The following is a 15494-nucleotide window of genomic DNA, read 5'->3' on the forward strand; positions in this document are numbered from 1 at the left end:
GCTTTGGAGCTACGCTTGCCACTAAGTAAGTACAAGCATTTATTTTATGCTTTCCGGTGGTTTATAGAGAAATATTAGTGAAATAAAACTGGAATTTCACTGTTTTAAACAGTGAAAAATAACAGTGAAAAATATCGATATTTTTCACTGCTTTACTGTGAAATGACATCATTTTTTCGACGAAATGACGTCATCAATCCAGCAAGATTATCCAGTTAAACTCTTTTTCAATGTAAATTTACAGTGAAAAAAAGTATAAAATAAAAAGAAAATTTGTTGGATTCGATGGAATATCGATTTTAATTCACTTGTGATCATAAAAAATACATATTTTCATTGTGGCTGCGCCACTTGCGTAAATATTATTTTTTATGATCACTTGTAAAATAAAATTGATACTCCATCGAATCCAAAAAATATCCTCTATTTTTTCATGGGGCAATATTTTAAGCAGAAAGTATGTTAAAAAACTGGAAGTAAACAATCAAAAGTTGCATGAATTCCAAATAGAGAATCTTTTAAAGACTTATTTACTTCTTAGGAACTTCACAGTAGTGAGATCTGCTTTTACCCTTTCACACTCAGTAGAAAAAAGTGAAAATAGCTGTGTGCAAACAGCATAAAACCAGAACAGCCTGCAAGTAATTCACAGTCTGTTCAGGTTTTATGCTGTTTGCTGCTCATCAGCATCTAAGGGTTGAAAATGAAGCCTATAAAATTTGAATCTAGTAAAAATTACCGGTAATTAAATTAACTTTCTAAAGGACTACAAATGCGTCAAAATACGTATCTATGTGGTAAAGGGTTAAAACAATTTGTGCTTACCTTCAGAGGCAGGACTTCCTTGTTGATGCTGTAAAAGAAGCTCATGGCCTTGGTCCAGGATGCAAGACCTGCAACATCACCGCACACTTTCTTGGCGCTCTCCATGTTATAGTCCTCCATGGACAGGTATGGGGCCAGCAACTCTACCGTCTCACCGTTAATGGTGTCCTAGCAAGGGAGGTAGGCATACATAATGGTCTCATAACAAAGGAAGTTCACTGTACATGTTATAGTCTTCCATGGACAGGTATGGATGCAGTAACTCTACCGTTTCGCCATTAATGGTGTCCTACCAAGGGAGGAGAGCATGTATAATGGTATCATAAAGGGAGAAAAACATACATGTTATAGTCCTTCATGGACAGGAATGGATGCTGTAACTCTACCGTCTCGCTGTTAATGGTGTCCTACCAAGGGAGGTAAGCATACATGTTTTAGCCTTCCATGGACAGGTATGGATGCTGTAACTATACCGTCTCGCCGTTAATAGTGTCCTACCAAGGGAGGTAAGCATATATAATGGTCTCATAACAAAGGGAGGTAAGCATACATGTTATAGTCCTCCATGGACAGGAATGGATGCAGTAACTCTACCATCTCACCGTTAATGGTGTCCTACCAAGGAAGGTAAGCATATATAATGGTATCATAACAAAGGGAGGTAAGCATACATGTATTAGTCCTCCATGGTCAGGTATGAATGCAGTAATTCTACTGTCTCACCGTTAATGGTGTCCTACCAAGGGAGGTAGGCATACATAATGGTCTCATAACAAAGGGAGGTAAGCATACATGTTATAGTCCTTCATGGACAGGAATGGATGCAGTAACTCTACCGTCTCGCCATTAATGGTGTCCTACCAAGGGAGGTAAGCATACATAATGGTATCATAACAAAGGGAGGTAAGCATACATGTTGTAGTCTTCCATAGACAGGTATGGATGCAGTAATTCTACCGTCTCACTGTTAATGGTGTCCTACCAAGGGAGGTAAGCATACATAATGGTATCATAACAAAGGGAGGTAAGCATACATGTTATAGTCCTCCATGGACAGGAATGGATGCAGTAACTCTACCATCTCGCCATTAATGGTGTCCTACCAAGGGAGGAGAGCATGTATAATGGTATCATAACAAAGGGAGGTAAGCATACATGTTATAGTCCTCCATGGACAGGTATGGATGCAGTAACTCTACCGTCTCGCCGTTAATGGTGTCCTACTGAGGGAGGTAAGCATATATAATGGTCTCATTAAAAAGGGAGTTTAGAATACATGTTATAGCCCTCCATGGAATGGTATGGAGCCAGTAACTGGACCACAATAAAATATGTCCTACCAAGGGAGGTAAGCATACATAAAATGGTCCCTAGCAAGGTTTACCGATAAACAAATACAAATTTTATCTCCATCTTTACCATAGTTCCTCTAAGTAATTGTAACAATTTCACAAAATTTAATATAAGGTGCCATTTTGTTAAAACAACTGTTAAGATGGGATAAAAACAAAATGACCCCTGCTCTTGGATAACTGGGTTTAATGCATGAATGTAACGTTAAGAAGGGACTGCACTTTTCACCTGAACAGGACTTTGACTTACAAGAGACTTCCTTTTAACAAAAAATACAAGTAGAAAGTGTCGTCCCTGATTAGCATGTGTGGACTGGACAGGCTAATCTGGGACAACACTTTACTCACAAGCACTGTTTTTCCAGATTGGGACTCAATACTATAACCCAGAATTCTCACCTTAGGGAAGTTCATGAGACCCTGGAGGAAGCCACCGCTGGACATGAGCTTGAGGGCCTCGGACCAGGACGGCTGCACGCACGGTCGCTCAGGGTCCATCTGTACTGTGTTCACACGCTTTTGAAACAGCAGCAGCACGCAGTCCATGATACGCATGATCAGGTGGGGGGGCTTGGCCAGCTTGCGCACTGCACAGCAAACACAAATATTAACTTTAACCTTTTAAATCAAATATTCTTAAAATAAAATTCATCTTAATTAATAAATACTTACCTGCTATCCCTAGCTATACCTTTCTAGGTGGGTTAGCTTCTCGAGAAATCTTCAAGTGCCGGAATTCGGCCACCTCTCTAACTGAAAACAGATCAGGTTAAACATAGTACAATTTAACCTAGACGGAAATCAAGAACCGTAACTCATCTTACTTTTCATGCAATTATGAAAATATTAAACGATGAGCGGGCGGGGAGGTGGGACTTACCGATAGCAGGTAAGTATTTAATAATTAAAATGAATTTTATTTTAAGAAAATTTGTTTTAATGTCATAAATACATACCTGCTATCCCTAGCTGATTTTGTAGCTGTGGCAGGAGGTTATCGTTATATTTTCCTATCACAGCAAAAACCCATATTCAGGTTTTTCAGCCAGAGATAGTAAAAATATGTCCTCAGATAATCTTCGTTAGTACAGTATTGTACTTTAGTTTCTGGATAGCGCCAGCACATTTACGCCATGGAAGAAACTACTGTTTGAGCAACCACAAGAGAACCCAACATATATAAATTGTCTTGTTGACTCTCAAGAGAACGAAGATAGAAAGAGGAAAAGGTGGTCGGATTCCTCCAGAAAGCAGCTTGAAGCACTTCAGAAAGTGGAACAAATCAAATCAAATCAATATTTATTTATTGTCGGTATGATATACAAATATTATAACATAAGCTATGAATAGCTTTTGACCGACAGGATAGCTTTTGACCGACAGAACATTATTAATATACACCCACGAAGCCGAAAGAGCTCTTAATTCATGCGGTCTAATCTTAAACAGGGATAAATCCCTAGATGAGAGAGATGAATAAGCTTTCTTAATAGTCGAGGCTACCCAACGAGAAATAGATGCCGCAGACACATACCCCCCCTTTTAACGGAATGAAAAGTCTTTTGCGAGAACCTTGAATAGACTTTACTCTTTTCAGATAGAACTTCCAACGCCCTGACCGGGCAAAGAAGTCTATCATCATCTTCATGTTCACAAGTATTAAAAAGACTTGGAACTTTGAAGGGTTAGAAGCCATAGAGGGGAGTTGATTTTTTTGCAAGGAATCCTGGCTGACATAACAACATTACAGATCCATCTGAGGAATCAAAACGAAGATGACTATCCTCGATAGAATGAGCATAAATTTCACTTCTCCTTTTGGCTGAAGCCATAGTAAGAAGGTAAATGGTCTTCCAAGTTAGGAACTGTAAAGAAGCTTGATCTAGAGGTCCATATGGAGCCTTAGTAAGAGAATCAAGAACATAAGCCTAATCCCATTTAGGCGCCAGTGTACAAGAAACAGGACGTTTAAGTTCCATAGATTGAATCAGTTCCGAAATCTTGTGATGATTTAGTAAAAGCCAATGGGAGCGAAACCATAGATCTATATCCTTTGATGGAGCTCAGAGAAAGATTCTTATAATCACGGACCAGTCCCCGGTACCACGGACCGGTTGCCGGTACCTCAGACCGGTGACAGGACCTGTCCACGGTACCACAGACCAGTGCCATGGACCGGTGACTGCACCGGTCCACGGTGACCGGTCCGTTACCCGGTGATGTACCAGTCATACTATGACCAGTGTTGTCACCAGGCAATGACCGTATGGCGGCTGCCAAATAGTCCGGCATTGGTCATCGCATCGTCCCAAGCACTACAAACAGAGCATTTATGATCAAAGGTACAATTAGTATATGACAAACAAGTCTTGTGGGAATCCCACGAAGCCTTAATGTGACCAAATGAACCTCTAGTTTGTAAATTCATTCTTATTCTGAAAGTAGAAAAAGAAAAGAATCCACGTAAGAAAACAGTGTTAAACGTGCAAAATAACTGAAATAATCAGTTAAACAAAGTATTTACACTGTACAATATAGTCAATAACTTGTTGACAAAAGTCACGAAATCCTCAGGCTCAATTCATGAGCAAATGTAAAAACCCGGCAAAATGTTGAAAACAATAAATTATCAACAAAATAATACAAGAAAAGATTTCTGAATGATGTAGAAACGATAAATTACACAATTCATCAATTTTAAACCCAAATCCACCAAGCAGAATTGAACAAAAAGTCCAAATTTAAAGCGGATAAAAAATGGCCGATCTGCACGGTGTGTCTCCAGAAAAGTAAGATGAGTTACGGTTCTTGATTTCCGGTTAGGTTACATTGTACTATGCTTAACTGATCTGTTTTCAGTTAGAGAGGTGGCCGATTCCGGCAATTGAAGATTTCTTGAGAAGCTAACCCACCTAAAAAGGTATAGATAGGGATAGCAGGTATGTATTTATGACATTAAAACTCAGATTTGCATTTTTTACATGTTTTAAGTCCCTAAGTAAATAGTTTCTTCCTAGATTCAAGTTTTCAAGGCTTTATTGCCAACTCTAAGAAACTGATGAGAAACAAACAGCATAATACCTGAACAGCCTGCGAGTTTCTGCGATAATTCTTTAAAAGTAATGTTTATGCAAGATCTATGTAGGAACATCTGATAAAACCTATGCATCGGTTGAGATTTTTGAGATCCAGTGCTGAATATATAAATCACTTTAAATGTCAAAGGTGTCTTTAGTATTGTTCCATTTTTCGTTTACTGCGCTCTCCTTTACTAAAAACAATCTTGAGTTAATACTTCAATCTTTCCAAACAGACAATCTGACAAACAGTAAATATTTGTTAGGATTTTCAACATACTTGTGATACCAAACACAACTGAGTAAATACATTCCAAAACATCAAATAAATTTGTATAAAACATAAACACAATTAGTGGTGAATAACCCACCAGTTGCGATGTGGGCTGGTTTAATAGTCTGCAGTGCAGCCTCTGCCTCTTCAAGGGCGGGACGGGCCGCCTCCAGCTTCGCCTCAGCAACTACCTTGTCAGCCTGAAGTTTTTAAAAACTGTATTTAGCCACAAACTGTATAGTTATTATAGGAAAGTTCATTAACTTGGTACACCAGCATGTTTTTTTTACAAGGCAAAAGTAAGAAAATGCCCAATAGTTTTAAGGTATTTTTGTTTCTATACATACCAAAAAAATGTTCTAATGAATTTGTTAAGGCTAGACAATTTTTCACTTGGTGGATCAATGTATAAAATGTGATGAGTTCATTTATAATGAATAAAACATCTAAATTAATGATTTTAGGAAAAAAACATAAAATTGTTTGTAGACGGTTAAAATTCAAATAAAAGTATTTTTTTGTGGCAGTTTGGAAAGTAATGTTTATAAGTTTTGAATAATTTCAACTTTCCGAAATTCTACAGTTACAAGACAATGCAACAAGTTTAAGCAAATTAAAGCTACTATTACAAAACAATCTTTGAACACTTTGCACATTCTTATTATAATAACTCATTGCTCAAGTTTAGACTAAGATTAATGTAATTGAACCTTTCATAATCAAGGTCTCTGACAAAAGCAACAAGACTAGAATCAGAGCATTGGAACACTACTTACATTGATGGCATCTACGATGGCCTGAGCCTTGTCCTTGACCACTTGGACCTGGGCCTTGACCTTTTCAGCCGCCTGGGCACTAACAGTCACTTCTGCCAGGACACCATCGGCTTTCTTGGAGGCTACAGCCAACTCTTTTTCTTTCACCGCTAACTGTTTAGAGAGCTCGTTCACAGATTCAGAGGCTTCTACCAGCTTCTTCAGACCTGCAACCAATCACAATTACTCAATTGTTGTGCTTTCTAGAGCTTTCTACCAATGCTATTACATTCAATACGTTTGATGGACATTGAAGCACTGAACAATATGATTTCTGTTTTAATAATGGGACTAATTTTTGTCATAAAAATATGAACTGATTTTATGTTGCCAAAAAAAACCCCACCAAAACTAGAATTTGTCTTATTGTTGACAACGAATACCCCCAAAAGGCGCATGTAATAATATATAGTATGATATTATAGAGATGCTTTTCAGTTGATAAAGAGGAATAACATTTTTCTTTTTTTTATGTTGAATGATAAAATGGATGTTGAATGTTCACATGAACAAAATGCACAATGCGGACAAATTTGTCTCAGGACAGACAGACAGACAGACAGACAGACAGACAGACAGACAGACAGACAGACAGACAGACAGACAGACAGACAGACAGACAGACAGACAGACAGACAGACAGACAGACAGACAGACAGGACAGGACAGGACAGGACAGGACCTGACCGGACCATACCAGACCGACTGTGACAGACAGACAGACAAGACAAGACAAGACCAGACCAGACAGACAGACAGACAAGGCAAGACAGACAGACAAGACAAGATAGACAGACAAGACAGACAGACAGACAAGACAAGACCAGACGGACAGACGGACAGACAGACAGACAGACAGACAGACAGACAGACAGACAGACAGACAGACAGACAGACAGACAGACAGACAGACAGACAGACAGACAGACAGACAGACAGACAGGACAGACAAGACAAGACAGACAGACAGGACAGAAAAGACAAGACAGACAGACAGAGACGTCCATGATGATCTGCACAATGTTAATCTCCCCTTGATTTCCTACCAGTGTTCATTCTCTCAGCCAGTATTCCGATCTCCCCTCTCTTCTGGCTGTAGATGTCCTTGTAGCCTGCGATGAACGACAGGTACGACTTGGGAGTCACATATGTCTGACGACGGTACCTCTGGAAATACTCGATACACTGCTCTGCCACCAGGTCCTGGAATAGAAATACAGCAGTTCAGTAATTAGTTTGAACCTATTTGAGTTACCTCGATTACATAGAAAGCTATGGGTTGGTAAAGACATTCTCTTGTTACCATGGAAGTCTACAAGAATGTAAATGTTTAAAACAAGTACTTTACCACAGATCTCTATTATAAAATACTTTCGTGTCTGAGAACTTGCTTATGACATTTAATTTCTAAGTTGGACAATAACAGTTATTCCTAGACAATATTTTGTAGGAAACATTAAGTCTTAAAACGATCAGACTGAACTTGACAGAAAAAAGTGCATCAAGTATAATGAATGCACTAAAATACCACATATAAACAATCATATGTATGTTCTTAACAAAAATCAGATCAGTATTCATTTTTGTTCTTAAGCATACCTGGAAGATACCCATGGTGTTGACGACGGCCGTCTTGACAGCGGGCGTGGCCACGATGTTGTAGCTGGACAGGAAGTGGTTTGATACAGCAATCAGGGCGTCCTTGGGCCAGCGCTGGAACCAGTTCATGGTGCAGCCGGAAATCAGCCCAGGGAACTTCAGCGAGCGCGATCTGAACTTCTCTCCAACCTGGCAAAGAATATAGGCAATATTCAATCAGTTTAATAAGCAAGATTCAATTAAGAAGATTTTATGTTAGTTTCAGAGGGGGCAATCACATGATAGTCAAGATGGCAACCCCCATGCCGGGACAGTTATTTTTCGCCATTTAATACCCTTCATTACTTATGTTTTTTAAATGACGTTCCCTTTCCGGCCATAGCAGTAAACATGTGATTGTTTTTTTTTCCTTATTAAAATTCTCGACTTTACTCCCAGCAAATTTTCTTAGTGGAGCATTAATTAGGTCACCCTGCTAAGAAATTTCTCAGCGAGTGAAGTCGAGAAAAAGAGTGAATATCAACACGAAATAAACGCTAGTAGCTTTCTTACTGCTATGACTGGAAAGTGAGCGGCATTTAAACAATAAATACAAGTGATAAAGGGTATAAAACGGCGAAAAATACCTGCCTCGGCATGAACGTCGTCATCTTAACTATCACGTGATTACCCCCTCTGTAGTTTGATAGGCATGTTTCTATCTAAAATTGTTCATGTTAAGTTTGAGAAATTTGGCAAGTAGAAAAAGAGCAGTTAAGGTAAAACAAACTAGAATTCGAGGTCGTGGCTGAAATACCCCAAGCATGTTGTTTTTATTGAGTACTCAGTATGATTGAATACCTCTAGTTTTGTGGAGCCATATGAGGGAAACAGAATGTTTACAAACTTAAGAAAAAACCAACTCACTGGAGAGAAGCAAAGGCAAAGATGGAGATTCTGCCTGCATCGACTCAGGTAGTATTCGTACAGGTTCTCATTTGATGGTGGTCGTCGTGGGAAATCCTTCTTCATTGGTCCAATCAGCTCGTTGAGAATCTCATCCATCTCATCTCGGGCAAACAAGCCAGACACCTGGCACACAGGATAAACATTAGATTGAAGAATGAAAATAAATAAAAAAGCGTTTATTCTCCTCCAGAACTTTATCGAATACCAACTTGATTGTGTAACACACATAATTTCAATGATGATTCATGTACTTTTCCATTGTACTGGTAGGCTACATAAGAAGTAATCTAGGCTACAACTAAGAATAACAATAGGCTATACCCAACTAAGATCAATTATAGGCTACACAGAACTAAGACCATTGATAGGCTACACATCACTAGACCAATGCTAGGCTACACACAAGACCAACACTAAACACTTCTCAAGAGCTGAGGATGCTGCTCATGTTCTCCATGCTTCAACTTAGATCAATGATTGGCTACAAAAAACTGAGCCCAATGATAGGCTACACACCACTAAGACCAATGATAGACTACACACCACTAAGACCAACCCTACCCAGCTCTCCAGAGCTGAGGATTTTGTTTATGCACTCTGAGCTTAAACTAAGACCAATGCTAGATAGGATAAACACAAATCAGATCAATGGAAGGCTACACACAACTAAGATTATTGGTAGTCTACACACAACTAAGGCCATTTATAGGCTACACAAAACTAAGATCAATGATAGGCTACACTCAACTAAAACCAATGATGGTCACACAAAACTAAGACCTATGATATGCCACACACCACTTAGACCAACACTACCCACCTCTCTTGAGCTGAGGATGTTGTTCATGAACTCAACACTACACACAACTAACACCAATGAAAGGCTACGCACAACTAACACCACACTACCCACCTCTCCAGAGCTCAGGATGTTGTTCATGTACTCCAGGAAGGCCTCGTCCTTGATCTCCTGGTCTGTGAACAGGAACGTGATGCCCTTACCCTGCTGACCTGCCATGCGGTACAGGCCCTTGAGGTCCTCCATCAGGTTGCTCACATTGTATGATCTGATCAGTTACAAGACATGACATAGGCATGTGTTTTGATTATTGTTAACAATTATAATTTCATGCAAGGAAATGGTTTCAGATATGAGCTTTCAACAGTGTGCAAAAACTTTCTGTTTATTCTGTGTGGTGTGATGTCATAAATGCAGTTGTGACAATAAGATACATTTTTCTATTTTATTACGTTTTTACCAGTTAAGGATATTCAAACTCCTGTAGACAGAGTGAAGTGTATACTCCATCTTTCCTAATGAAGCATGAAACTACTGTTTCAGCACCTCTCACTTCTGTGATATGGTTTTTATAAAACGTTCAACAATAATAGTTATATTTATGAAGTGATCTGTATTTAAAATAACTAGGAAATTATTTCTGAATTAGACCACAGCTTAGCCTTATCCCGCTCAGAAACAAAGTAAAAATTGCTTTTGCAACCAGCATAAAACCAGAACAGCCTGCGAGTAACTCACAGTCTGTTCAGACTTTATGATGTTTTCTGCTCATCATCATTTGGTGCTTAAAATGAAGCCTTTAAAACTTGAATCTATTGAGAAAGATCTGTAATTTAATGTGATTTTTTAAGGGACTAAAAACAGGTCAAAGTGGGTATCTGAGGAGTAAAAGGTCAAGCTTGCCTCACCTGGACAGTGTGATCTGGAACGTCTTGTAGGTGGCAATGAAGGATGCCAGTCTGGTCAGGGACTGCTTGCCTGAGCCTCCCACACCCACGAGCAGAGCATGACCTCGAGGCGTGCGGATCACACGAGAGATCTTCACCAGGTTGGTCATCGCGTCCTGGGGGGTGGAGGTAAAGAGAATGTTGCAAAATGTTGTTTGGAAAGTTATTATAATTTATGAGTTGAGTGCAACATTATTGTGTCTAATAAACAAATGTTCAACACATGCCACCAACAAGAAAGCCCAGTGTAGCCTGCCCTAAAATAAAACCTTATTGTGACTTGAACAAACTGAAAGCATGTTTTAGGTTTTAAGACAAGATTATTTGCTTTCAAAGGTAAGTTTAAAAAAAAACAAGAAATGTGTTTGTCAGAAACACTATGTCCCCTTCTGCGCTGCTTTTATTTATTTATTTTACTCTTTTTTTACCTTTGACCTTGAAGGATGACCTTGACCTTTCACCACTAAAAATGTGCAGCTCATTGAGATACACATGCATGCCAAATATGAAGTTGCTATCTTCAATATTGCAAAAGATTGGCAAAATATTTAAGTTTGGGCAAACAAACAAACAGACCAACAGACAGGGCAAAAACAATATGTCCCCCACTATAGTGGTGGGGGACATAAAAAGAATAATTGTATCGAAGGAAAACGCTGATCTAATAAGTTTTTTTTGTTACCATTTACAATTGACATTGAACAACATGAGGTAAATCATTAATCAATGGACCATCCCTTTCTTCTTCATGTCAAGAGTGTTTCTATGCCATAAGTGCTTTGATATGATCCTTCTTTGCGTAACCATTGACAACCAACCTTGAAGAACACAAGGTCCATCTTTCCTCCACGGACCGTCTCATTGTACTGCTCCATGTACATGTTGAGTTTATCTGCTAGGGATTCCAGAGACACGATTGGCTCGTAAATCTTTGGTGCATCCAGGTCAGCGTCTTCGCCCTCCTCACCTGTTGCCATGGATACAATATCTTTAAATTTCATGCAAATTATTTTGTCTTTTGAAGGCCAAAATTGCAAAAAACACCATGAAGGCCCTTCTGAATTTCACCGATAAATAACCCATTAGAGACACAGTCCTATCAGTGGATGTGAAATAAGGCTTATCAGCCAGGATGTCAACAGATGATAGTCCCATGAAAGCGCAAAGGTCCTATAAGCACATTTACAAAGAAGGCTTATAAGCCTTACTGGCTTTCAACAGATGATTGTCCCATCAAAGCCAGAAAGTCCTATCAGCATATGTACAAAGAGGGCTGATAAGCCATTCGTGCTCTCAACAAATGATTGTCCCATGAAAGCCAGAAGGACCTATCAGCCTATGTATAAAGAAGGCTGATAGGCCCTTTTTGCTCTCAACAAATGATTGTCCCATGAAGGCCAGAGACACCTGTCATCATATGTACAAAGAAGGCTGATAAGCCCTTCTTGCTCCAAACAGACATTAACCCATGAAAGCCCGAGTTTTCGATCAGCATATGTACAAATAAGTCTAACAAGCCCTTCTGGCTCTCAACAGATGATTGTTCCATGAAAGCCAGAAGGTCCTATCAGCACATGTACTAAGATGGCTGATCAGTTTTTACTGCTTTTCATGGTCGGATAATGTTGCTAATGGTTGTAAAAGGTCTAGTTTTTGTTAATGTTTTAATATTATTTACAAACTGAAGTCTTTGATTTTGATATGAATGGCCATTTGTCAGAAATTACTTTGTTAATAAAAACGATAAAAGACCTAAGCTTTCTGTGTTTCAAAGAATGTAAAATTAAATATTAAATACAATATAGTTTTATTTTAATATCATTCTTTCATATTTGTTCAACTATGCAAAAACATGTTTCACTGATACATTAAATCTTATTTAATAATCAACAGTAGCATGCATTGTAAACTATCAATGAGTAATGCATGCATTACAAACTGTGCTACAAACTACAAGTATGGGGATAAACTAAAATGTACAACACTGTATGATGATGGTCAGGTTTACGCAATCATAACAACATAATTTAAGAACCTTTGGGTCAAAAACTTAATAATCCAAACAACTTCCATGAAATATGCATTCGCAAATAAAATTCAGTGCCTACAATCAACTATGGGAGATTCAATCCGTAATCAAGCAAGCCATGGGATTAAATTAACATTTTCATGTTTCATAGAAAGGAACATGTCACAATATTCAGTGGAATTCACAATAAGACAGGAATACCATGCACATTTCTAGTACAATGAGGTACCTTGCTTTTTAGGCGGGGAATCAGGCAATACTAAAATGAAGGCAGTTCAAAAACTGCTAAATAGCTGTATCAAATGTACTATAAATGTATTTGCACCTATGCTATTATGTATCTAAGTATAAAATTTAATATCTTGAAGCTGGATACATATGTCTAAAGAGTATATTATGATAGTCTAAAGTAATTAGAACCGTATCTGTGTACAGGATATAACAAAGACAAGGTGAAATAGTGGGATTTCTCACTTTATAACTTACAAATCAAGACAGACTATTCCAATACTTTTATTTAATGAACAATTTGATTCTCTATGCCATTAAAATTCATGTTTGATTATAAGTGTTAATTTTGTAAACAGAATAATAATCATGTTTTTCAATTTTGTATGCCACTTAAGATTACATATTTATTACCATTTCTTTGATAAAATACCAAATATCTCAGTTTGATACAAGACTAGGCTTAGATAATAACAAAAAATAAACAAGAGCACCGCATAACGAGTGCCACGCTCGGCTGCGGGAGCAGTTTTGAATAAATGAAAGCCTGACAGATTATTTTTTTTAGAGGTCAGTGACCTTGACATTTAACCTAGTGACCCAAAAATGGGTGTGGCATGTATAACTAATCAAGGTGCAGCTACATATGAAGTATCAAAAGTGCAGGTTGAAGCACTTTGATTTTAGAGCCAATGTTCAAACCTTGAAAAATGTTAAGGTTTTAGCACAACATGAACAGCGGACGACAAGACGAGCTGGCTATGACAATACCTCGGGTTTTCTCCGAAAACAGCCGAGCTAAAAATTTGTATAAAATTCTAAGAACTGAATCTTTCTGATACCTATGAATCTAGGAGTATAATTTATTCTAAAATGCAATCCCAATTTAGCTTAAAAGCTACAATTTAATGAGTTCCCATACCTTAAGAGGCAAATAAAACACCTGATGAGGTAAGTACAGAATTATTCAATATATGATAAAATAATATTGAAAGTGGTTATAATCATATGACTAGCTGACGACTGAAGAACCACTTTTCAAACACAACGTTCTTCTACCCAAACATGGACTTTGTTACTGCCCTTCTGGTAGACGCAACACTTTGATTTGAAACTAACAGACTCAAAATTGAAAACTAATTATGCTAAATAAAACAAAAATCTAGATATTCCAAACAATTTAAAACTAATCATGAATTTTGATGATTGTCAAACACAGCTAAAGTCGTTAAGATGAAAACTATTATATCTTAGTTTGAAATACAAACTAAATGCAATAAAGTTTAAATGTCGCTTTACACAGGAAGGTCAATTGAAGATGTTGCTATATGTGTTAAGGTCATTAGAACATGTTGTTATACAAAGAAAGATCAATTTAAGATATTGCCATACATGGAAGTCAATCAAACAGGGTGTTAAAAATGTTAAGGTCACTTAAACATTTTGCTGGAAAAAGTAAGGTCAATTAAAATGCTGCTAGACATAAAAAGGTCAATAAAAAAAATTGATAAAATAAATAAGGTCATTTCATCATATTCCTATAAATAGCAAGGTCACAATCAAAGGTGAAGGTGACATACCAGTGGGTTCAGGTGCCTCCCTAAGGAAGTCTACGAAGTAAGGTTCCATGGCCATGTCTGTGGCTGCAGCCAGCCCACATTCCTCCTCCGCCACCTGACAAATTAGAATGAAAACTGCATGTGCATGTGCGTAAAGTGTCGCCCCAGCTTAGTCTGTGCAGTCCGCAACACGGCCTAGACAGGATCTTTCGTTTAGAAGAGACTTCACAGGCTTATCTGGGTTGACACTTTGTGCACATGCAGCCCAGTTCTTATGCAGCTCATATAAAAAATTTATGTAAAATTTCAAAACTATTGTTCTTCATTAATTAGCTAATTCAATACTGAGTCGTAAACCCTGCAAAAATCATGCTTTAATATGCCTGTATCTTTAATATTGGTAAGAAATCAACAAAGAAATATGTCAGAACTTCAAATGACAGCAGTTGATGAACCCAAACAATTTGTCTTTGATACATAACAACAAAATATCAACATAACATACCAAAATTACTATTTATCTATTCACTATTAAATCCCCACCAACAAATCAAAAAAGGTTGATAAATAAATAAACATAATGAAAAGAAGAGCCTTTTCTTGCAATAAGATTCTGAATAATGAATGACCCATTCCATTCTCACCGGTTTGATGTTCTTTTCAAACCAATCCTTGTCTGCCATTTCAGTGAATCTGTCAGCAATGACACGGAAGCATTCGTGTTTCCATAGCGACATCAGTGTCCCAATGTTGGTGACGATCTCGGATGTACAGTTCAACATTCCCTAAACAGAAACACCACATACATTGAAATAGCCAACCTGATTTATATTATGTTTAAATAAGGCCAAACTAAAGGGTCTTTTTCCACTAAAATTACGAAGGAGGAAGGTCAGTTGTCTTTCAATGCCCAAGGCGTAAAAATATATACACATTTTGTTGACTGACTCTCAGAAATGTGAGCCTACAGGTTATACAGTTTTGATTTATGAATATTTGAATACAATAAAAGCCCTGAATCATTAAATTGAAAAACATTTCT

The 15494-nt window shown here is 37.8% G+C and overlaps 1 protein-coding gene across 1 annotated transcript in view; it reads right to left on the reverse strand.

Annotated features, from left to right (window-relative positions):
* LOC127853551 (dynein axonemal heavy chain 5-like) overlaps positions 1-15494 on the reverse strand; it is a 117255-nt gene that overhangs the window by 16245 nt on the left and 85516 nt on the right. Inside the window, 12 exon segments of the mRNA XM_052388130.1 lie at positions 826-993; positions 2577-2764; positions 5626-5728; positions 6305-6510; positions 7390-7546; positions 7943-8131; positions 8849-9013; positions 9804-9957; positions 10598-10752; positions 11455-11603; positions 14474-14567; positions 15097-15237. Of these exon segments, the coding sequence (XP_052244090.1) occupies positions 826-993; positions 2577-2764; positions 5626-5728; positions 6305-6510; positions 7390-7546; positions 7943-8131; positions 8849-9013; positions 9804-9957; positions 10598-10752; positions 11455-11603; positions 14474-14567; positions 15097-15237 (1869 nt within the window).

Source organism: Dreissena polymorpha, chromosome 12, assembly GCF_020536995.1.
Source record: "Dreissena polymorpha isolate Duluth1 chromosome 12, UMN_Dpol_1.0, whole genome shotgun sequence".
In the NCBI taxonomy this organism is placed as follows: Eukaryota; Metazoa; Mollusca; class Bivalvia; order Myida; family Dreissenidae; genus Dreissena; species Dreissena polymorpha.